Here is a 23435-nt window from a genome sequence, read left to right as displayed (position 1 = left end):
AAGTCACCTTGAACAATTAAATTATCTCTGAATTTAAATAAAACAATCACTCCCAATCAATCACAGTTCATTAGCTCCCAAATTATTCCCATTGCCTCTTGAAACATGCGCCACTTGTTCACAGTCAAACACTTCAAAAACTGAACTTCAGAAAGGTCATCCACAAACACACCTGTGCTCACAATGAAAAAACGCAGCAGACAACAATAGTTTACACCCAAATGTGTTTTAATTCCTGTTCAAACAAGGCACAGTTGTGTTTGTTTTAACAACACTTTGAGAGATTTTGGTCGGGTTTGCAGGACTTAGAGAAGTTGGAGTTCATTTCCTCCCAAACTGGCAGTTGGCTGGAGCAGAAAGACACAAACAAAGTTAGTTGGATATATTTAAAGCTGAAAATTATCTTTGGGACTCCCACTTTTAACACAGCACAACTATCAATCAATGAAAAATGTCCTCATTCACATCAGTGTAACTTTCAGAAGCTTACATTAATTCAAACCCCTTTTTCTTTCTCAAGCGTTCATTAAACCAATGATTTTTTTTTCACAAAAACATCATGAAACCAGCTAAGAGAAGCAATCAGTGTGAGTTTTGGGGTATTTAGTTAAACAATCAAAGCTTAACTCATTAAAAAAAGAAAGAATAAAAAAAACATTGTTACTTCTGAGGTAAAGTGGCACATTTGTGGTGGTTTGGAACAGTTCACAAAAATGCTTGCTGACTTTTAAATGATTTCTTTTTTCTTGGATGACAATAAACAATTTACTGTGCTTATCTTGTTCTAAATTGCTGTGTTGTTTCCATCTAGGTTGCAGCTATATCCCGCTCTCAGCCTTATCAAAGTCACTCCATCACCGCCGACGGAAGTAAATGCCTTTTCCCCAGACAGGACCAAAGGCAGGAAAAGAGGCTTGTCAACACTAAAAGCATTTTCACACCGTGGGACCAATCTCCAGCCCCACTGCCCTAACCAAGGTCATTTCTGTTCAAACAGCAAAGCCAGGATGATGTAGTGGACCGATATCCCCGGGTCAGCATGCTACATCCCATCTTTGAGGCAAAGGCAGGTGTAAACTAAGTCTAGGCTTCAGCGGTCCTAGAGGTTACAGCTGAGAAGGCTGATTTTTTTCTTCTTTGTATGTGAGTGGATACTGCAGAATTCTCTTATCTTGTCATCTACTGTCAGCCCCAGATGTCCTGCAGGTATCGTCTCTCTTCTCTCAGTCCTGCCAGTGTCTTCATGGCGTCCAGCTGGTCCACCTGAAGCTCTGTCTTGATTATTTCAATCAGGGCGTCATTCACATCTTTGGCCATGTTCTTGGCATCTCTGTTGGAGAAAAGAGTATTAGAAAAAATCCCACTCCTAAGCACAGAGGCAAGCCTTTTTTGTAGAAGCAGCAAGTGCCAGTCCAGGACTGCATCCTGGAAGGAAATTGCTGAAATCTCTATCTTGCTGTGGCAGCATATTGCAAGAGATTCATCATCCTGTGAACCTAAAGTGAAGTTTCTGACTCTGAGGAATTCAGCCAGCTCTGATGTTTCAAAGATCATTTACTCAAAAGGTGAACTGAGCAGCCTGGCAGTGATGAGAAACGACAAACTTCTTTAAAAAAAGAGATATCGAGCTGAAGGAATGTTGGCCTGACACTTTTTATATAAGCCAAGGAGTGTTTACTGTGACTTAGTGTCTTTATACTGACAGAAATGATGTGTTGTTATTTGGAAAGAAGGAGGGAAAAAGGAATGATACACAATGAATGCCTCAAACTGTGCAAGTTGTTGCATCAGGGTGGAGCAGAGGGAGCTGGAGACGAGAGGTTTATGAGCAACTTGCCTTTAAGCAGGACACTTCAATACCTTTTGTTAATTATTTATGAATGATCTTCCTTGCTGGGAGCAGAACTCGTCGTCGGCCGACAGGTGAAGTCAAGTAGCTGCAGTTGGCACTGAATTGCTTCATGGCAACATAATGTCTCTGACACAACTTCAGTGTCCACGGCAGGTCTGCTGTCAAAGTGTTGTTCAGCAGCATATGTAGAATTTTGTCTCTCAGTCTCTCCAGTGAGCAACCATTCTCCCCTGAGATACAGCCCAGCAGTTGTTTATTCTGAAAGTCTGAATATTTTCTATGTCAAATGGTGTCTTCACCTGTACACTTACTACACTGTAAAAACTGTCAATACATTTTCACTGTATTAATATTATTCATGGAGTTAAAGGGGACAGAAAGATGAGGAATTCCTTCAAGTACCTGATCATATACTTCAACTACATTGCAAGTTTATTATGTACCTTATAAAATCTTTCAACTTAAGGACAGTTTTATTTATGAAACACATGATTAAACATGGCTTATTTTGTGAAAGTGAACATGCACCCATCCATTATAAAGCCATTTCCTGCTATTTCTCTAGATGTGGACTTCTATATCTGGTTTCCCCAGAAACAAGATACTGTGGACTGTAACTGTGGAAAGCAGTGTTATACGCCATCGTCTTGCTTATTGCAGAAATCAAAGGTTTGGTTTTTTAGAAGGCCACAAAACAGTTCTGCCACAAGAAAACAACTTACCTCTGGTTAACGACATAAACTTACCGGGCACAGATTTTTATCTCAGGATAATGAGACTACAAAAACACATTAGTAGGGAAAAACCTGGATTATTTTCAAGAGATTATGAGATAAATCAATTGTGATCTTGAGTAAATCCAGTGTATTAAAGACATTTTTATGTCTATCTTTTAATCTAAAAAGTTGGCATCCTATCCAACAATTTTACTGATATAAAATGCTGAGACATGCACTGTTGTTACTGCAAAGACTCAACGGGCATCCAAAACTATTAAAATGTTGCCTCTGTTCCTTGTGTATTGCAAGCGACCACCTTTCTCCCAAAATGTGGGATATATCAGGTGTTTTTACAAATTTGGTACTAGCTCGTCTCGCCTGGACTCTACTTAGTTTTGATACCAGGCTCTACATTTTTGTTACAGTAAAACACTTTCCAGTGTTGGGAGGTAGTGTCACTACAAATAGCATTACGAGTAGCTTAACTACATTTTTCAGTAGCTTTGTGGCAGTGTTGATGTTTTCTGAATCAAATAGCTTTTTTAGTAGCTTAGCTAATTTTTTCATCAAGTAGTCTGGTAGTGTCCAAAAGCTAAGATTCCTCCCAACAAAGTGGGAGAGCAGCAGAATGCAGCTGAGCTCTCTGTCACTGTCTGAAGTCTGCCCTATAAGGATGAGTAAAAGATGACAGCTGACAAACGTACGTGTCTACAGGATGCACTGTTTGCGCCGTACTTTCACATCACGGTGATGACAACACGGTGATGACATCACTGTGATGACATCACTTTCTAATGTACAAGAATGTGTCATCCCTGCTGCAGCCTGCATGAGCTACCTTCCAGGGAATCAGTGACCCTTAACAAACCCCAGAAGTTGCAGGGCACCCCTGGAAAAGTGACCTCAGTCTCAGTGGGTCCTCCCTGTTAAAATAAAGGGTAAATAAAATAAAATAAGTTAACCAATGAGTTCATTCTGAACCAGCACAAACTAAATTCAACTTGACAGTGAGCAGATAATGATGCAGAGGGAAATACTGCCTTAAAAATGACTTTAAACTCCTACTGTTAGTCTCATAATGCCAAAGGCAGGTTATAAAATGTTATATAATATCATTGAAGTGGTGGAAAAAAGGTCAAGATAATTGATGTAAGAATAAATATACAATGTGAAGATGCCATGTTTAGAGTAGTCCTTCATTCAAAAGTGTATTGACATATTAATAACATGGTTTTAGAAAAAAAAAAGCCTTTATAGTATGTAAACTTCACTATTATAAAGAATGGTTCAAAATAGAATAATATACTTCACTAGACAATTTCCTCAAGCGGAAATCGCGAGGGGGCTCGGGGGGTGGTGCCGGTTTCATCGCAAGGCCATTTATGACAATAGCCCGACTTGTCATTACAAGGTCATGTCCAAGTCCAAGCTGAAGCAGCATGTGGCTGGACAATGACACGGTGAAATGGTTGAGAAACACTGTACATGACAGGAGACTTCATTCATGTGTTTTAGTCATGTGGCCTGATTAGCTGATACTGATCACCTGGCAACTGAGCCTCAGCTGTTTTCTTGACATACCTGGTGGTCCATATGAAATAGAGTCCTTTATTTGAATTTTATACAGACATGCAGTTCCTGTCAAGGTCTTGATAAGAGCAGGTGCAGAAGAGATGAATTTTATTATTTCCAGCTCCATTTGAACAAATTAAAAGCTTTTACTGAGAAAGGATTGTGCTGTTATTTTGATTGATGTCACCAAAGTCAAGAGAACACAGAAACACACACCAATGCGCGCTTTGCGCATGACTGACGTCGCCAAAAACTTCATGGGGGACTGTATGTGGATGAGAAGCCACCCACAGCGTCCCGCCATCCTGTTAAAGCATTGTTTAAATGGGCTGCTTTATTGGAACAGCTCCATGTGTATGCGTGATCAGAGCTCATTGAGGGCTGTATGTGTGTCAATCAACGATGACATCATCAAAGCACCAGAGCTGCTGTTGCCATGGTAATTAATGCCTGCACAGTTACGCATCACTGATCACAGATAAGTTACACCTGAGACAGCAGATAGTAGTTTTGGGTGATTTTTGCTTGTAAACACAGTCTCTTTCTCCTCTCCATGTGCGAAAACCGTAAATGGTATCATCAAACGGATTTCAGCATGAGCATCTGCAGGCTTGGAACTAGCTGTGATGTAATTTTGGTGTTGATTGTGCAAGAAATGAGGCCAGGAGGGTGAGCTAAAAATGGGCAACTTTCAGACTTTTTATGCAAATTTATCAGATTTGGTAACATTGCAGCAGATCAGAGGGGTGTCAGCGTATTTGGGACAGTTGGTCCTCTCACGCCAAAACTGCACATGATATGTCTTTGGTTCTTGGTTCCACTGTAGCGAGACAAGAATTTCTCTGTTTTGATATATTTTTTATGTGTGTGGTGTTAGATTTTTTGGCCGTAGTCACTAGTTGTTCGCAAAAGTCTCAGTTGATGTGTTGGCTCTCTCAGCCTCTAGGATGATGACATCACCCACTCTAGCAGGGTGACTTTTCATGATTTTCACTCAATGCACAGGAGATTTGAAAACTTGCCTATCAAAAAACTGTAAACCCCATCATCATAACAAAGACATTCCTGAAGACAGGACAAAAATACCGGTGTTTTAAAGTTTGAATGATCTTTGTAGGTGAAAGTATGGCGAAGCAATAGGGGAGGTAAAAAACCCTATTTTTGTGGTTTCATTGTCCCTCTCCCCATTTATTTCAGATGGGACTTTTTTCGCAGTTTTTTGCGAATAACTTTGCGAAAAATTGGTGACTCTCTAAGAAAAGTCATAGCACACCGATCGGGAACAAACCACACGTTTTGATGTATAATTTGCAGGGGTTTTCTCAAAGCCCTAGGAGGAGTAGCGTGGCGAAATTTTGTCCGCAAGATGAAGAAAAAGAAACGCACAGAAGAACAATAGTGGCTCGTGTCGTTGCTCCAAGACCCTAATTATATCAAAATAACCGATGCATAGGCTACACAGTCAACTCATTAATTTTAAAGCATATAAGGTCAGGGTTAGTCTAAATCCATACAACAGTTTTATCTGTTGTTATACATTCTAATGGGAATCGACCAACACTTTATTCCGTTAACCAGAGAGGATTTGAGCTGCTATAGTTATAGATTTAACTCTAATTTTATCCTGTGAATGAATGCTGAAATATTGATTTAATTTTGAAATGTGGACAAATATTTTACTATTTGTTCTAGCATCATGTCTGGGGTCTGTGCTGTTTACAGAGGTGCAGAAAAATCATGGAAGAAAAAACTGAATCTGGTGTTCTCCTTTGGCCTCACCTGCCTGCTGCTGGCTGAGCTTTTACATCCCACAAAAGTGAGCAGATCCTCCTCTTTCCCCTTTATTTTACTTATCATTAATTTATCTTATTTATTCTAGTTTTCTACTGTTTTCTCTCTTACTGCTGAAAACTCTTTATTTCCTCTCATAGCCTGCAACACTTACTCTGTCTCCTGTCATTTCAGCTTGTGCTGTTTTTTTTGTATGTAAGATAATAGAAAGTAAACAATGAACTTCCCTTTAGGGATTAAAAAAGTATGACTTAACTACCTCTCCTCTCCTCTCCTCTCGTTTCTGTTTCCGGTAAGTGTGAGTGGCGGTGGGAGTGACGCGGAGTTTGAATTGGTCTGTCCCTGTTTTCAACTGTTTCTCCGTTTTCCTAACTCCATGATTGGGTAAGTCTCTTTAATTCTTATTACTGATAGTTGGCAGTGTTTTTCATGGGTGCCGTATATGGCGTCTGCTGAGACGCCACCTCCGTCTATCTGACAAGGTGTTCAGATAGTCCCCCTGGACTCTTCAGTAATGGTGGAGGAGGTTTTGTTGGCTGTTGGTGAGCAGGTAGGCCATGAAAAACTCTCCTATGTTTCTAGAATGAACAAAGCAGTGGTGGTGTTTCTCAAAGATAAACCGGCTGTGCATCAGCTGCAAGTTTCCCCACCGATTACTGTATCCTATGTTCAGCCGTTCATTCCAAATGAATTATTGGAAAATGAGCTGCACAGATTTGACAAATTTGCAAGTGGATTTAAAAGTGTGAGTCTGGGATGTAAGGATCCTAAACAGAAGCATGTTCAGTCCCTGCAGAGGCAGGTGTTCATGTTTCTAGACTCACCTACTCAGACTCTGGAGGTTTCTTTTGGAGTGAAGCATGGAGACGGCTCATATATGGTGTACACTAGCTCAGGACAGATGAAATGTTTTGAGTGTGGGGATGTGGGCCACAAACGCTTTGTGTGTCCACATAAGCAGCAGGGACAAACGCTGTCGGTGAGACTGCAGCGAGTGCCGTGACTACAGTAGCCGCGCCTGTTAAAGTCGGTGATTGTTTCAGTGACACTGAAAAGTTCATCAGATCTGTCAACATCCTGAAAAGACAGGTTGGTTAGACTGCCTGGATGAAAAAAAGGGCTTCAGACTCAAAAAACACCTGACTGCATTAAGAAGAAGTAGTGGTAGAATCATCAGGAGAAATAAAAAATGATCATCCATCACAAGGTGTTTCTCCTTCTCTACCATCTGCTGATGTTTGTCTCTTATCTGTTCTTTCTCTCACACCTTCCTATGAGCAGCCTTAACATTGGCTCTCTAAACATTAATGGGGGCAGAGATAGACAGAAAAGGGCTCTGAGATTTCCAATCAGAAGAGGATTGATGTTTAATATTTACAGGAGACCCATACTTTTCCTTCTGATGAGACAGACTGGGGTTTATGGTGGGAGGGGTCCTATAACCTTAGCCATGGAACTAACATCAGTGCAGATGTAGCTATATTAATCAGAACATCTACTAATGCAGCCATCTTATCTTCTACTGAGGTGGTAGCAGGTTGATTGCTGCTTGTTAGAGCAGAAATAGAAGGCTCTGTTTTCTGTTTTGTTAATGTGTATGCTCCTAATTATGGGAAAGAGAGACTAAGATTCTTCAACATCTTAAAAGATGAGCTCATGAGCCACCATCAGGAGCAGATTATTATTGCTGGTGACTTTAACTGTACCGTAGATTTCACTGTAGAAAGAATAGGTGAGGAACCGCACCTGCAGTCATGTCAGGCACTAAAACGGTAGTATCACACTTATACCTCGGGGACACGTTCAAAGTGAAGTACCCTGTTAGCAGACAGTATGTCTGGGTTAGAATGGTAAATAACACAGTGTGTGCAGCCAGACTGGACAGGATATATATCAGCAGAAACCTAAACTCCAGATTAATGAACTGTCACATCAGTCCAGTGGGCTTCACCAATCATCATCTGGTGAGCATAGAGTTAAAAACATCTCCAGGTGAACAGGTTAAGTCCTGCTGGCATTTTAATAACAAGCTCCTCCAAGACAGAAGCTTCTGTCAGAGTTTTGAACTTTTCTGTCAGCATCGGAAATCCAAGAAAAGTGGTTTTAGTTCAATTAGGTTGTGGTGGGAGGTTGGTAAAACTCAAATTCGTGTATTTTGTCAGCAATACACGTCTCATTCTTCTGCTAGGGTTCAAGAACTGTCCATGATCTGGAGGAAAAAATCAAACTTATTGAAACAGGGTTAAGTAGCACCTCTGATCCTAGCTCAGGTCCCTTGCTGCAGGAGAAGAGGCTGGAGCTAAGCTCTTTCCTGCAAGAGAGAGTGAAAGGAGCTCTGGTTAGATCTCACTTCCTCCAGCTGAAGGGCATAGATGCACCAAGCTCCTTTTTCTTCAACCTGGAGAAATCGGTGGCACAGAGGAAGCGCATGGCATGTCAAAAGCTCCCAGGATAACCACCAGTCCTGCAGAGATGAGGAGCCATGTAGTGGACTTCTATGGTGATCTCTTTTGAGCAGAATACTGTGATGCTGGGAGTCATGAGGGGCTCCTGGGGGATCTCCCTCAGCTCAGTCCCGAAGAAAAGTCTGCTCTGGACTCTGGAGGAGCTGACTGATGCTGTCAACCAGATGGCCTCAGCTGATCACCTGGGATAGATGGACTAACCACAGACTTTTACAAACGTTTCTGGAAGATTCTTGGACATAATTTACACGGTGTTTTGTTGGAGAGCTTTCAAACAGGATCTCTCCCCATGTCCTGTCAGAGAGCTGTACTTACTCTGCTTCCAAAGAAAGGAGACCTGGGGCCTCATTTATAAAACATTGCGTAGGATCCATATTAAATTGTACGTGCGCCCAAAAGCTGAAAATGGTGTGCGCAGTCATCATCATGGGCCAGGAAATCTTTGTGGTCCCTAAAGATTCTCTCCACCCTGATCCTACCATTTGCATGATCTTCCAGCAGTGCCAGCGCATCCATTGTGCAGCATTACGCACGAGTGTCACCGCACTATTTGTATGCTTACTCAGCAATTAGACTGATTGTTACACACCTTGTCACAATTAGAACAAATCAATCAGTGCTATCCATGGCTCTATATCATTTGAAGATGAAAGTATGATATATGTAACCTTGCAAAGCAGATGGATACGCCTGTTTCCTTGTTTTTCACTGGTGAATCCATCTTGTTTAGCTCCCGTCTGAACTGTTTGGGCCTGGTTAGCCAGTGACAGGAACAACGTCACGTGTTTTGTTGCTCTGTTTGGCCTGTGGAGATGTGACAGACAGAACGTTCATCCAATCACACTCCGAGTTTTTTTTCAAATCCTCTGCCTTTTCTCAAACGTTTCTTATTGAAGCTTTCCCAGATGGATGTGTGAAACAAATCCATCTGGCGTGTCAGGTTATATGATATATGAACATTGTGCATACAGTAGTAAGCCTAATGGCTTACTAAAGGAACACATCTATAACACTGCAGACTTGGATGTCTATGATTACGTGGGTCTATAAGTCTGATATGTGATGACATTAAATGTATGAGATGAAACTGGCTTCAATTCACCACCTCACCATTCTGTTGCATGTTTCCCCCATCTCCAAAATGTTTGTGCGCAAGGATCAAAGTTGACGTACCGGTGTGCACATTCTCCCACCAAGTTTATTTTTATAAATCAAAACCTTTGCGTGGAAAGTGGTGTACACCACTTTCAAGCCCCTGTTTTGTGCATAAGCAAGCTTTACAAATGAGGCCCCTGGCCCTTCTAAAGAACTGGAGGCCAGTGGTCCTGCTATGCACGGACTATAAAATCCTTTCTAGAGCTCTGTCAAACAGACTTAGGGATGGCCGACCAAGTATCGTACATACCAGATCAGAGCTACTGTATGCAGGATTGTACAGTCAAGGACAATATTTTCTTAGTCAGAGATGTTATTGATCTGTGTGGACTCTATTATGTCTATGCTGGAATTGTGTCTTTGGACCAAGAGAAGGCTTTTGACAGGGTGGATCATTCTTGTTTTCTACTCTGAGGGCTTTTGGTTTTGGTCAGGCTTTCGTTTCATGGGTTCATTTATTGTACTCTAATGCATAGTGTTTGGTGAAGATGGGGACGGGGTTGAGTCGGCCAATCCCTGTGCGGCGGGGATCAGACCCATCTCCGGCCAGTTAAATAACAGCTATTGAGCCCTTGCTGCACAGACTGAGGGGCCGGCTCAGTGGGCTGTCTTTGCCTGTGTCCTGTGGCTTTGAGTGTCTGCCTACTGTTTCTGCCTATGCAAGATGATGTTAATGTTTTTGTCTCCAGTCAGGGGGACATTCAGGGTCTTCAGGACACCTTGTCCCTGTATGAGAGGGCTACATCAGCAAGGGTGAACTGGGCAAAGATCGAAGCTCTGCTGATTGGATGCTGGAGAGATCAGGCAGTGCCCAGTCTGCCAGATGGACTCAGGTGGGGGAAGGAGGGATTTAAAGGTGTTGGGAGTGTTCTTGGGCACTGAGGGCTTCAAGGCCAAAAACTGGGAGGGAGTTAAGGAGAAGGTGTATGCTCGGCTGTCTGAGTGGAAATGGTTGCTACCCCAGTTATCATATAGGGGAGAGATCTGGTTGCTAATAACTTGGTCGCCTCGACTCCTTGGCATCAGCTCGTCGCTCTGTCTCCACCAAAAGGTCTCATGGAGGACATCCAAAAAGCCATCTTAGACTTTTTCTGGTCGGGCAAGCACTGGATCAGGTGGCAGCCCTCTACCTGCCTGTGGCTGAAGGAGGGGTTGGTCAACATCAAGTTGAAGATCGCATCCTTATGACTGCAGATTGCTCAAAGGCTCCTCTACAGCTGTGGTCCCAGATGGTTGAACACTGCTCAACTGCTGCTGAGCAGAGCTGGATGGCTGGGCTACAGCAGAGAGTTGTTTCTACTAAAGCTTGAGGATGTGGACCTCACTGGACTAATGCCTTTCTACACCTCAGTGCTGCAGGCCTGGCAGATCTTAAAGGCCACAAGAGCGATAGGTGAGAGTCCGGGTCTTTGAGGAGCCGCTCTTCTTTAACACCTCCTTAAGGACTCAGACCTTACAATCAGCCAGTCTTCGGGCCAGCTTCAGAGCAGCAGGATGCTCCAAACTTGGTCATCTGGTGGTAATGATGGCTTCATCTGTGGACACCCTGAAACATCGAACTAACATCACCTCCAGCAGGCTGGTTCACAGAGGGGTGGAGGAAGTCTTTGCTGCCCTTCCACACCATCTAAGGGCGTTTGTCAGGAACAAGGACAATGTGTAACATTGGAGTGAGGACAGTGAGTACAGTTTCCCTCCTTTGTCTGTTACTCCTGCTGTTGGGGAATGGCAGGAAGGAGAAGGTGGGATCCTGTCCTTCGAAAACCCCTCTTATGGAGAAATTTCAGGACGTGGGAAAAAAGGCTCTCTACCAGTCGTGTGTCAAGGTCTTTAATCTGCGTTCCTAGTCAGGAGTGAAGGAGTCAAGGTGGACTGAGATTTCTGGCCCAGAAGTTTTCCCCAAAGGCAGCTGGCGGTCCCTGTACAAGCTGCCTGTTGAAAAGCGTCAGCAGACCTCCAGTGGAGGGTGGTACATTGGGCTATAGCTACAAACAGATACAGAGCATGGATCCTGGGGTGGGAGAGGAGTGTCTATTCTGTTCACAGACTGAAACCCTTCCTTATGTTTTTTTTCAGTGTTGAAGGTTAGGCTCTTTGTTTAAGTTTCTGAAGAAGCTCTTTCTTGGGCTTGGTGAAAATTTCACACATGAACTGTTTGTTTTTGGACTTGTGTATTCTGCTAAGAAAAGAGCTGCTCATACTTTAATTAACTTCATATGTGGTTCTGCCAAGCTGGCTATTTGGCGAACAAGGAGAAATCGTGCTGAGGATTCTGGTAGTGTGGAACCACGGATGGTTCTAGAAGTACTGTTAAAGGCCCGCCTGAGGGTAGAGCATACTTCTTACAGGATGATGGGCAATCTGAAAGATTTGAACATATATGGACTGTAAAGGGAGCTTTGTGCTCTGGGAGGGGATGGAGATCTGGATGTCAATTTCTGATTTTTGCTGGATGTTGAAATATTGTTGATAGTTTTAGAACTCTGGAAATGGTTTAGTTTTTTTTCTGTTTGCATTTGAGTGATAATGTAACTGCTGTACACTAGAAGTTGGTCAATAAGGGGACCTTGAAAATCAAATTTCTTCTCTGCTCTTCTCTCCTCTCTTCTCCTCTCCTCCAGTTCCCCTCAGCCTTATCCTTTTTCCCCTGGGAAGGTTGAGGAGTTTATTTGATAAACCAAATATCAGTAACACTTTCTATGAGCCAACCTTTTATAATGCATTATAACAACTTTTATAATGTATTATAAATGTATTCATAACACATTATAACAGCTGTTAAAAGCCATTATGAGCAGTCATAACAACTTATAACAGTGTGTACAAGAAGTGATTAGAAGCTTGTATGAAGAAATGAGTTAAAATGCATTATAACATTATTATAAAAAGGAGAACGTCTTATTAATTCTGGGTTTCGTAAAGTGTTATAACTCCCCTAACCTTGTCCAGTTATAAATGTTCATAGAAAACTGATTCAATGCATTATAAGAAGTTTTGATTTCTATGATTCTCATACTGAATAATGAGATATTAATACTTGTAACAGGCTATAGCATGACCTTGGTGGCTGTAAAAAGTAAAGTGACAGCACTGTATGAGGCTATTGATAATTATAAGATTTTTTGACACATTTATAACAACCTATAAGCAGTATTTGGTGGCTGTAAGTAAAGTGTAAAATAAAAATACATCTTAAACAAACAATTGCTTTATAGATAGTTCATTGTCATTGCATAGTAAAACACAACAAAATTTCATTTGGCCGTCTCCCCCTGGAGCAGCAAACAACATGAAAAAATAGATAAATAGCTAAAAGTTAGGAACGCAAAGTGCAGTCCCACAAGTCAGGCATCCGGTCCTCTCTGTATATGGTACGGCCTACTAGTTCAGCAAGCTAGTCTGGAGCCTACTAGCTCCACAGCTAAGTCCAGCTAGCTAACTGTTAATATCGAGACACAGTCGGCCAAGTGGTGGTTAAAATTCCGCATCCTTGTGTCGTCAAACTTGCTGGCGAGAGAGGAGGCATTAGCGAGAAAGATGTTTGGTACTGCATGTTTGTGTAGCTGCTCTTAGCCTCGCCTCCAGCCTGGCTCGTTTGCCCTGTATCCACCTCCCCCCTTACCTGGCTGTAGGTGTTGTGCTGTTTCTGCGTCGGCCTTACACCAGAGAACTTTGCTAAAACTGTTAAAAAACTCTAAAAAAGATTGACACCTGAGACCCTCTCACATCTAAAGACAATTTGTCGGCAAGCCATTGGGCATTGATTGATCAAGATGGCGCCGATTGACCAGCAGCTTTTTACAGCAGCTCTGAGGACTCTCCGGAGATTTTCCTACTTTATTCATGTTTATTGTATGCCTCTTTTCTCTACTTTGTTTGGTTGTGTTTTTAAAACTTCAGTGCACCCAAGACACCAAGCACCGTGCTTCTGGTGCAACTTTTTATCACTTTTTCAACTTTTCCTCCACGTCTGTGGGTCCATGAGTGGCAATGGTTCCCATTGTTTACAGTAGGGACCAGCAGCTGGCCCTGCATAACACAGCTGTGTGGCCGGAGGAGCTACCTGAGGTCCCCTGCGAGTTAAGGAGGAGGATGCGGGGGTGCCATGCTGGGATTAAACGTTGTGACAGGGGAAGAGCTTATTGACTGACTCTGCCAGCATGCTGTTGTTTACGGAGACATGGCTGAGCACGCAGCACACAGACCCGACCGTAGCACTGGATGGATTCTCTCTCTTATGGGCAGATTGGACAGAGAGGAGTGGTAAGAGGAAAGGAGGGGGGCTGGCGATGTTTGTGAATGACAGATGGTGTAACTCCAGGCACATCACTATCAAAGACCAGCACTGCTGTCCGGACATTGAGCTGTTGGCGGTTAGTTTGAGGCCATACTATCTACCACGGGAGTTTTCACATGCCATTGTGGTGGCTGTGTACATTCCTCCCTCCGCTAACGCTGACGCAGCCTGTGACGTCATCACCAGCGCGGTAAACAGGCTGCAGACTCAGAACCCTCAGGCCCTCTTACTGATCTCCGGGGACTTTAATCATGCCTCTCTGTCCTCCACTCTGCCCAAATTCATCCAGTATGTCACATGTGCCACCAGAGACAATAAAACACTGGACTTATTCTATGCCAACACCAAAGAGGCATACAACTCATCCCCCCTCCCTCCTCTGGGAAGAGCTGATCACAACCTGGTTTATCTCCTGCCTGTATACAAGCCCCTTGTTAACAGGCTACCAGCTGTGTCCCGCACCATGAAGAAGTGGTCTGAGGAGGCTGAAGAGGCTCTGAAGGACTGCTTTGAAACTACAGTCTGGGAAATATTCAGCGACTCTCATGAGGAGGACATTGACAGTTTAACAGACAGCTTCACTGATTACATAAACTTCTGTGTGGAGAACACCGTACCCACCAGGACTGTACGGTGTTTCTCCAACAACAAACCCTGGATTAATCCTGACATTAAGGCTCTTTTAAAGGAGAAGAAGAGGGCCTTTAAGTCAGGAAACAAAGAGGAGCTGAAGACTGTTCAGAGGGAGCTGAGGAGAAAAATCAGGGAGGGGAAGGACAGATACAGGAAGAAGATGGAGGAACAGCTGCAGGAGAACAACACCAGGGAAGTTTGGAGAGGCCTGAAAACCATCTCAGGCCACCAGGAGCCAAATTCCCTGGCAGTTGGGGATCAAAAGTGGGCAGATGAACTAAACACCTACTTCTGTAGGTTTGAGGAGATATCTGTCCCTCCCCCAGCTGTGTCAGGCCTGCAGCAGCCCCCCTCCTCTGATCTCCCAGCACTCTGCCCAAGTACCCCCCCCCCCCCAAGAATTCAGCTCATCACCACCACCTGCACCCCTCAATGCTCCTTCCAGCCTCCCATCTACACTCCAAGACACACAGCCCCCCCTGCTCCAACCTGTCCCTCACACCTCTCCAGGTGAAGAACCAGCTGAGGAGGATAAAGACCAGGAGGGCTGAAGGATCGGACGGCCTCCGTTCCAGGTTCCTCAGGTCCTGCTCAGACCAGCTGAGTGAGGTCATTGGACATCTGTTCAACCTGAGCCTGAAACTGGGAAGGGTGCCACGCCTCTGGAAGATGTCCTGCGTGGTACCCGCGTCAAAGAACCCGCATCCCAAGGACCCTAGCTGCTACAGGCCGGTGGCCTTAACATCCCACCTCATGAAGGCCCTGGAGTGGCTGGTCCTTGACCACCTGCGCCCCTGGTGAGCTCGTCCATGGACCCGCTGCAGTTCGCGTACCAGCCTGGCATCGGAGTGGAGGATGCCATCCTCTTCCTCCTCCATCGAGCTCTGTCTCATCTGGAGTTGCCTAGGAGCTCTGTTCAGGTCCTTTTCCTGGACCTCAGCATTGCTTTCAACACCATCAGGCCGGACATCCCGAGGGACAAGCTGGAGCTGTCTGGAGTGGACCAACACCTCACATGCTAGATTGTGGACTATCTTACCAACCGACCTTAGTATGTGAGGACCCGGGACTGTGTGTCAGAGACTGTCCTCTGCAGTGTAGGGGCCCCCCAGGGAACGGTGCTGGCGCCGTTCCTCTTCATCTTCTACACTGCTGACTTTTCCCACCTGTCACCCACCTGCCACCTGCAGAAGTTCTCTGACGACTCTGCCATTATCGGCCTCATCACAGATGGGGACGACTGGTCGTACAGAGGACTCATCCAGGACTTTGTGGACTGGTGCCAGCGGAACCACCTCCAGATTAATGCTGGTAAGACCAAGGAGCTGGTTGTGGACTTTCGTAGGTGCCCCCCACCCCCACCCCCCATCCCCAGTGAACATCCAGGGAAGGGAAATTGAGATGGAGACATCTTAAAAGTACCTGGGTGTTCATCTGAACCATAAACTGGACTGGACTGATAACACCACTGCACTTTACAAAAAAGGTCAGAGCAGACTCTATCTGCTCAGGAGGCTGAGGTCTTCTGGGGTGCAGTGGGCACTTCTGAAGACCTTCTATGATTCTGTTGTGGCCTCGGCCATCTTCTACAGCGTGGTCTGCTGGGGGAGTGGCATCACAGCAGCTGACAGGATGAGGCTGGACAAACTCTTCCCAGCTCTGTCCTGGGATGCCCTCTAGAACCTGTGGAGGAGGTGGGGGAGAGGAGGATGACAGCCAAGCTGTCCTCCATGATGGACAACAACTCCCACCCCCTCCAACACACTCACTGCACTAAGGAGGACGGTATAATCCACCCGAAGTGTGTGAAGGAGAGATACCGCAGGTCTTTCCTTCCTGCTGCTGTTATGCTCCACAACAGAAACTGCTCGAAATAATCCGTGCAATAACTAATATTTATATGTATAATCTGTACACATGTTTGTGTATGTATATATATATATATATATATATATATATATATATATATATATATATAGTGTGTATATATATGTGTAAATAGGTGTACATATTAATATCTCCACCAGGCCCAATCTGTAATATACCCAACCTGTACATAACTGTTTGTAAATACAATTTATAATTTGTAAGCGAAGGTTTTTATAGTCCATATTTTTGTATATATTAGTGCTCTTGCAATACTACTTCGATTTGTACTCTATTTCTATTGTGTTTCTGTCACCAATGGCCTGCTTGTCCTGCTTTGTCTGAGGGTGTATTCACACCTGGCTCGTTTGGGGCAGTTGTTCTGAAACAGTGAGGCCCCCCCCCCCCCCCAAAATCCAGTTTGTTTGGACATATGTGAACACAGCAATTGCACTCTGATGTGGGACAAAACAAGCGGGCCAAGATCGCCATAATAGGGTGGTCTCGGCTCACCCTGTAGCGGTTCCTTTGCAGTGAGAACACAATCACCACAGAAACTGGCACAACTGACTCAGAACTGTAGTACACACTGTAGTCGTGGGGGCAGTAATGCGCCCGGTTGCCAACTGTTCAGTCAAAACAATAGAAGAAGAAAGAGAAGAAGAATCAACAACAGCAGAAGAAGAGAAGGTGGAAAAACAACAGATCTATATGAGCGAAATGAGTCGTGGCTCCGTGAGGTAGCATGTCTTCATTTTAACAAGTGCATCAGCACATTATTTCCAGTGTTGACTGTTGAAAAAAATGCGTGTTTTGTTGATTTAACGAACACTGGTACATTCGCCAGATGAATGCTATAAAAAAAAACTAACCACACACGCTGCTGATGCTCCATGGCTCCATGGTTTTCCCCCGTGGAAAGCGGTTAAGAACCTGAATGAATAAATGAAAATAAGGAAACTCCTCCGCCTTCCAAGTAAGATTTCTGACCAATGAGAAACGAATCGGAGCACACGTGGCATTTGTTTACAACTTTGGACCGCAAGAGACTTTTGCCGTGTGAACACAAATGAACCAAGTGACAACTGAAACAAATGTATCGGTTTTGCCCCCTGAATCGGAAGAAGCAAATGAGCCACAGGTGTGAATACACCCTAAGATACCTTTTGCTGCTGTAAATTGGAATTTCCCCTTGTGGGACTGATTAAGGAATATCTTATCTTATCTTATCTTTAGTCTTGACTAAGATTTTGCAAAGACTGGTGGTCACTAACTACAAGACTAGAATAGGATTCTGTTTGAGATTAATTCCCATCTTGCATCTGTTGGATATTGGCAATATTTTTAGCAGGGAACAAGATGCAGAAGGAGATGGAAATCGCCTTTGGATTTATATCTCTTATAATGTAATGTTTTTAAATCATGTACTTCGAGCAGAAACGAAAGGAAAGTTGAACACCGAAGCAACTTTGCATGTCACTGCTACAATCGGGGAACTATCCCAGAAACACTTCAGAATAAAAGTACCGTATGAGAACGCGAGGCGTCTCACCACAGAAACACCTTATGGACCTTTCCCCAACCCCCCACCACTCTGCCTTAGGACGTTACATGCAATCCAGGCCAAAACAACCCTGTGTGACCTTCCTGGACATTTCTGCGTTTATACAGATGCGTTAAAGTGTGTTCAGATGGAAGCAAAGCAAACTTTTGCAGTCAGTGAAACGGTATAATTTTCTATATACTTGGTCTAAATGTCATTTTATCTACAACCCCTATTCCTATGGACTAAAACTAGACTAAAATGTTTTTGAGTTTTCGTTGACTAAAACTAGACTAAAACTAAAATGGATAGAAATGACTAAAATGTGACTAAAACTAAAATGGACAAGTTTGACGACACAAGGATGCAGAATTTTAACCACCACTTGGCCGACTGTGTCTTGATATTAACAGTTAGCTGGCTGCACAAAAACATTCTGGACTAAGCCATGAAGCTAGTAGGCTCCGGACTAGCTTGCTGAACTTGTAGGCCGTACCATATACAGAGAGGACCGGACACCTGACTGGTGGGACTGCACTTTGTGTTCCTAACTTTTAGCTATTTATCTATTTTTTCATGTTGTTTGCTGCTACAGAGGAGACGGCCAAATGAAATCTTGTTGTTTTTTACTATGCAATGACAATAAACTACACTAAGTAACTTTAAAAAACGCACATTGTAAAATTTGCTAGAATTGTCATGAGATGTACTCAGATGCTTCAAACAACTTCTCAGACACACAATATACCTTTGTTCTGCATGACTGATTGTGCCTTTTCTCAACCACAGACCAATTCATGAGAGTTGTACTCACAAGTGTATAAACTGGGTAGGTGAGTGAAATATTGGGATGGGATAAATTGTTGACTAAAAACGTGTAGGCGCGTACAGCTCTTCAGGAGGAATGGCAGGCGATCCCACAGAGACAGATTAATGGCCTCATATCACCTATGCCTCGGAGAGTGGCCGATCTGGTGTGAGCAAATGGAGGTCATACCAGATATTGAAATTTGAACTTGTAAGAATGGGTGGTACTGTCAGCTTTTTATTGCGTGATTGAATAAACTGTTTCCTTGATCCCTGATTTTTGTGTGTATGTCTCCCACAAGATGTGTGCAATAAGAACAATAACTATAATTGGAAATATAGTTCATGAATTACAAGTAATATATTCATGAATTTCAATGTGCGTTTTTAAAGTTACTTAGTGTATCTATAAAGCAATTTTTTGTTTATGACATATTTTTATTTTACACTTTACTTACAGCCACCAAATACTGCTTATAGGTTGTTATAAATGTGTCAAAAGATCTTATAATTATCAATAACCTCATACAATGCTGTCACTTTACTTACAGCCACCGAAGTCATGCTATAGCCTGTTACAAGTATTAATAACTCATTATTCAGTATGAGAATAATAGAAATCAAAACTTCTTATAATACATTGAATCAGTTTTCTATGAACATTTATAACTGGACAAAGTGGAGGAGTTACAACACATTACAAAACCCAGAATTAATAAGATGCTCTCCTTTTTCACCCATTAAGTTATAATGCATTATAAATCATTCCTTCATACAAGCATCTAATCACTGCTTATAAACACTGTTATAAGTTGTTATGACTGTTTATAATGATTTATAACAGCTGTTATAATGCATTATGAATACATTTATAATGCATTATAAATGTTGTTATAATGCATTATAAGAGGTCGGCTCATAGAAAGTGTTATCCAAATATCCTTATGAAACTATGTGTTATCTTTGTCTACTATCTCCCATCAGGGCCTTTTCTTTAAGAACTGTCACCTGTCTCTGAGGGAACACTCTGCCTTCTTAAAGGGGGCATATTATGCAAAAACAGAGAAATCCATTCTTCCCCTCCCTCTCTTCCTCCACATTTCAGAAAATATGTAAAACAAGCCGTTCTCAGATTTTCCCTTCATGATATCATGTAGGGAGTAAGCCCCGCTCCCAAGTTTGGTTGGCCCTCCCTGCTTGGAAGAAAGTTCTGCCCTCCTCTCCTGAGAGCTACACCCATTTAGCCACGTCCACCTCCTGAGAGGGGAGGAGTCAGGGGTGGAGTCCGACAGCTCAGTAACATTTAAAGCAACACAAGCAACAGAAACAGCTCGTTCTGAGCAGGGCTGAAACAGAGGGGGTTTCGCACACTGACATTTACATATTATGTGATATTTCTCATTCTAAACAGTTTAAAGTTATTTTATTTGAAAAATAAATGCTTAACTGAATGTCTCTGTCCTCTTCTCTATGTCTCACTGGCAGGAATTATTTTGGTACAATTTGAAGCTCTTGACTCAGGATCATTAGAGATGTAAATCACTGTGTAATATTAAGATATTAATTGCTAATTTCTCTAATGTCTAATTATCTGGAATGTTTTTTTAAACAGCAGAGGCTTTTTAAATTGCATAAACTTTAAAGCTGATGACATGACATTCTTTGAGTTTCTGTATTTTTATGTAAAAAATTGATTAAATTTAGTAGGAAGAACAATGCTCTTTCCTGTTTTTTTTTTTGTTTGTTTGTTTGTTTTCTTTTTTTTACATATTTAAGGTGAACAAGGAAGTTATTTTATTCTGGTAAGTCAAATCCTTTTCTGAAATGCAGGTTTACTTAAGCTACTCATCCTGCAGGCTTTGTCAGCTCTTAACCAGAGAAAACTTCAGGAGAGTTTACAAGAAAAATTCTAGTAAACCGATTGCCTTATAAAAAGTTAGTTAAATAAACTAAATATATCAATTGATAGTACCGAAATGAATAAGTCTAATCAACTAAGCACTTATTTTACTCAACTTAAATTTACAAGTTCATCAGCATGCTGATCCAACTCAAGTTTTCGTTTTCCATCATAAATTTTTATAAAGCAACTGCTTTACTCACATTTTTCACTCAACTCTTGTCTCTGCTTACAATGTTGCAGACTTTACTGAATGTAATGAAAAACTGAGTCTGCAGCTTATTATCTGGGTTTTATGGGAAATAAAATCTATGGAAAACATACTTTCAAACAAATGCATCTATAAAGATTTGTGAATTAACTCCAGGCTTCAGAGACACCTTCATAAAAAGTGATATCATGAAAATTTACTCAGAATACTGAAAAACAGACTGATGATCTGTAGTCCATTCACACAGAAGTGTCACAACACGACACCTCCATGCTTAGAGAACAACAATAACAATAAAACGCCTTCATCTCAGTGTCAGACTTACCCGCAGACAAAGAGGAAACCATTCTGTTTGAGCAGGATGTCGGTGACATGTCGCCTGTTAATTAGCAGGTTGTCTTGGACATATTTGGGTCGTTCTTCCTCCTCTTGGCTGTCTCTGGAGAAACACACCTTGAGGTGATTCAAGGTGCCACTGGACACAAATGCCTCCAGCTCCTCTCTGGACAGAGGGAAAAGGATTGCAATGACACAAACATTTCAGGTAATCATAAAATCAGTTTCCTACAAGGTTATTACACTAATCCTGGGCAGGTTTTCCTGATTGTTGGATACATTTTTTTCAAAGCTAGAGAAAACTTGTGAGATAAAACTGCTTTGGGATTTTTTTTATTAATTATTATTTTTACTTAGAAGTAAATTAAAAAACTCTTGGCCGTATAATGCCAGGGTTTCAGCATAGATTTCAGACTCACTGTTTTCCCTTTTACACACAAAATTCCATTCTTTTACAGCTTAAAAAGACAAATAAACCTCCCAGAGAAGAGCAGAAGATCAATGAAACTTCACACTGATGGGTAAACAACCAATTTCCCTTTCTAAGATACAGTAGGTGAAACTGAAGGGGGGTTTCATAAGCAAAGTTGAGTTACTGTTAAAGCATCTTTTTACAATCCATAGCCTTGCAGTTTGGTGTAACCTTGCTCGCTCTGTGTGGTGCTTGCCAACTAATACTCCTTCTCTGCCTCAGTATTTTTTTACGGGGCCCTGGGTGCTATCAGAGGGAAAGGAACGAGGAAGGTGGAGAGGGAATGAAGAGTTTACAGATGCTCAGAGCGCCTTGTTTAAAGCTAAGCAATCTGAATGAGCGGAAACATACAAACAGACGATGCACATTCATAACAAGCAGAGGCTCTGAGATCATGAGTGAAGGTCTCTGCCTCAGGGTCTGAGCTTTGCAGCAACCCCAAGAATAAAATAAGTGATTTTTCCAATAACTCAGAGACACTGCTGTGAAGAAGTAAATGTGGGGGTGAGTTTTGGTGTCATTGATAAAAGTGAATCATAACATTTGTTGCTTCTTCTGCATTTGTTTGCGATCAAACCCCAGACTGAGGAGTCATTAAAAGAAATCACATCATTTTGATCGAGTTTGATTTAAAAGTCTGTTTGAGGAAAAGAGCAACAAGATGAAAAATAAGGATAGTGGAGTTTGCCTGATGCCTGAAAATGAATCATCAGAGATTGATAACCGCGTGAGCAGAAGCAGGCAGATGACAAAAGACAGCTGACTTCTTAGAATAACAGTCGAGGTACTTCTCCCTAGTCTCCTCTCTGTGTTTATACAAATAACAGCCTGTGGCAAAATCCCGGACACTACCCCAGCAGGCCTTTGGTTGTGTTTCTTCTCCTGTTAGAAATCCCCATCTTTGAAAGGAAAGGTCTAGAAAGGGGGGAAGGATAAGTGTAGCAGAGTAGAGAGGGGAGGACAAGTTTGATATGACAAACAGGCAGACTGGTATCACACACTCAAAGAGGATGTGAAGTTGTCTGGCTGATTTAGTTCAGCTGTACGCTATGTTTGGATTTTGTTCTAGGGAAGATTAGAAATCAGTCAGTGAGTTGATGCAAATTCTGAAGCATGTCTTAAACTGACCACAAGTAAAGATATACAATATGGCACCACTTTCTCCTGTTGTACAAATGTGAAGCCAAAATACATCCACGAGTGCAACAGTGAGGCAAAGATTTCTCAGGTTGGTACTGTCCATAACAGAACAGATTATTCTGTTGGTTTGAAGCAGGCACTCATTTCCTCTACCTTTTATCTGCTCCAACAGGTTGTTTGCTATCACGTGATCCAGAATGTCTACTGGGGGTCAGGTAGTGGGGGATAGCCACAAGGAATGAATGGGAACAAGCTGCACTTATTGCCAGAAAATGCCCATATACTTTAGTACAATCCCTACACATCTCAAACTGGGATTTTTACCACAGTTTAAAGGTTTTCCTGGTGTGTCTGACGTCATGTAGCTGTCACTTCTCCGACAGACAATAAAATGTATCCACCCATCCATCCATTTATCCATCTATCACATTTAAAAAGCCAAACTGGTACCAAATGAAGAGCTGTTTAGGGGCCAAACAACCAACTCTGCTGAGCTAGTTCAAATGATCTGGATCTTTAGAAAGAGATGGATTTCCTGTCACAAAGTTTAGTACTGGGCCATTCCCAAGCAGGTTGTCCAGGCTTTAGACAGAGGCCTCTTTCCTTTTAATTCCTGCCTGCTGTCGTTTATCTGTGACTATTTAAAAACTTTTTAATATCTGCCTGAATATTCTAC

General features: G+C 42.5%; 1 protein-coding gene across 2 annotated transcripts in view; it reads right to left on the bottom strand.

The window, feature by feature from the left end:
• Positions 1-238: 238 nt before the first annotated feature.
• Positions 239-23435, bottom strand: part of mtrr (5-methyltetrahydrofolate-homocysteine methyltransferase reductase) — a 92169-nt gene continuing 68972 nt past the window's right edge. For both annotated transcript variants that reach the window (XM_041814185.1, XM_041814184.1), the window contains exons 14-15: positions 21137-21313; positions 239-1330 (exon numbers count right to left, since the gene is read on the bottom strand). In XM_041814185.1, the coding sequence (XP_041670119.1) occupies positions 1186-1330; positions 21137-21313 (322 nt within the window). In that variant the 3' untranslated portion in view covers positions 239-1185. The remainder of the gene's footprint in view (positions 1331-21136; positions 21314-23435) is intronic.

The sequence above is a fragment of the Cheilinus undulatus genome, linkage group 19 (assembly GCF_018320785.1).
Source record: "Cheilinus undulatus linkage group 19, ASM1832078v1, whole genome shotgun sequence".
Lineage (NCBI taxonomy): Eukaryota > Metazoa > Chordata > Actinopteri > Labriformes > Labridae > Cheilinus > Cheilinus undulatus.
Note: the sequence above shows the minus strand (reverse complement) of the source record. Positions and strands in the feature narration are given on the sequence as shown.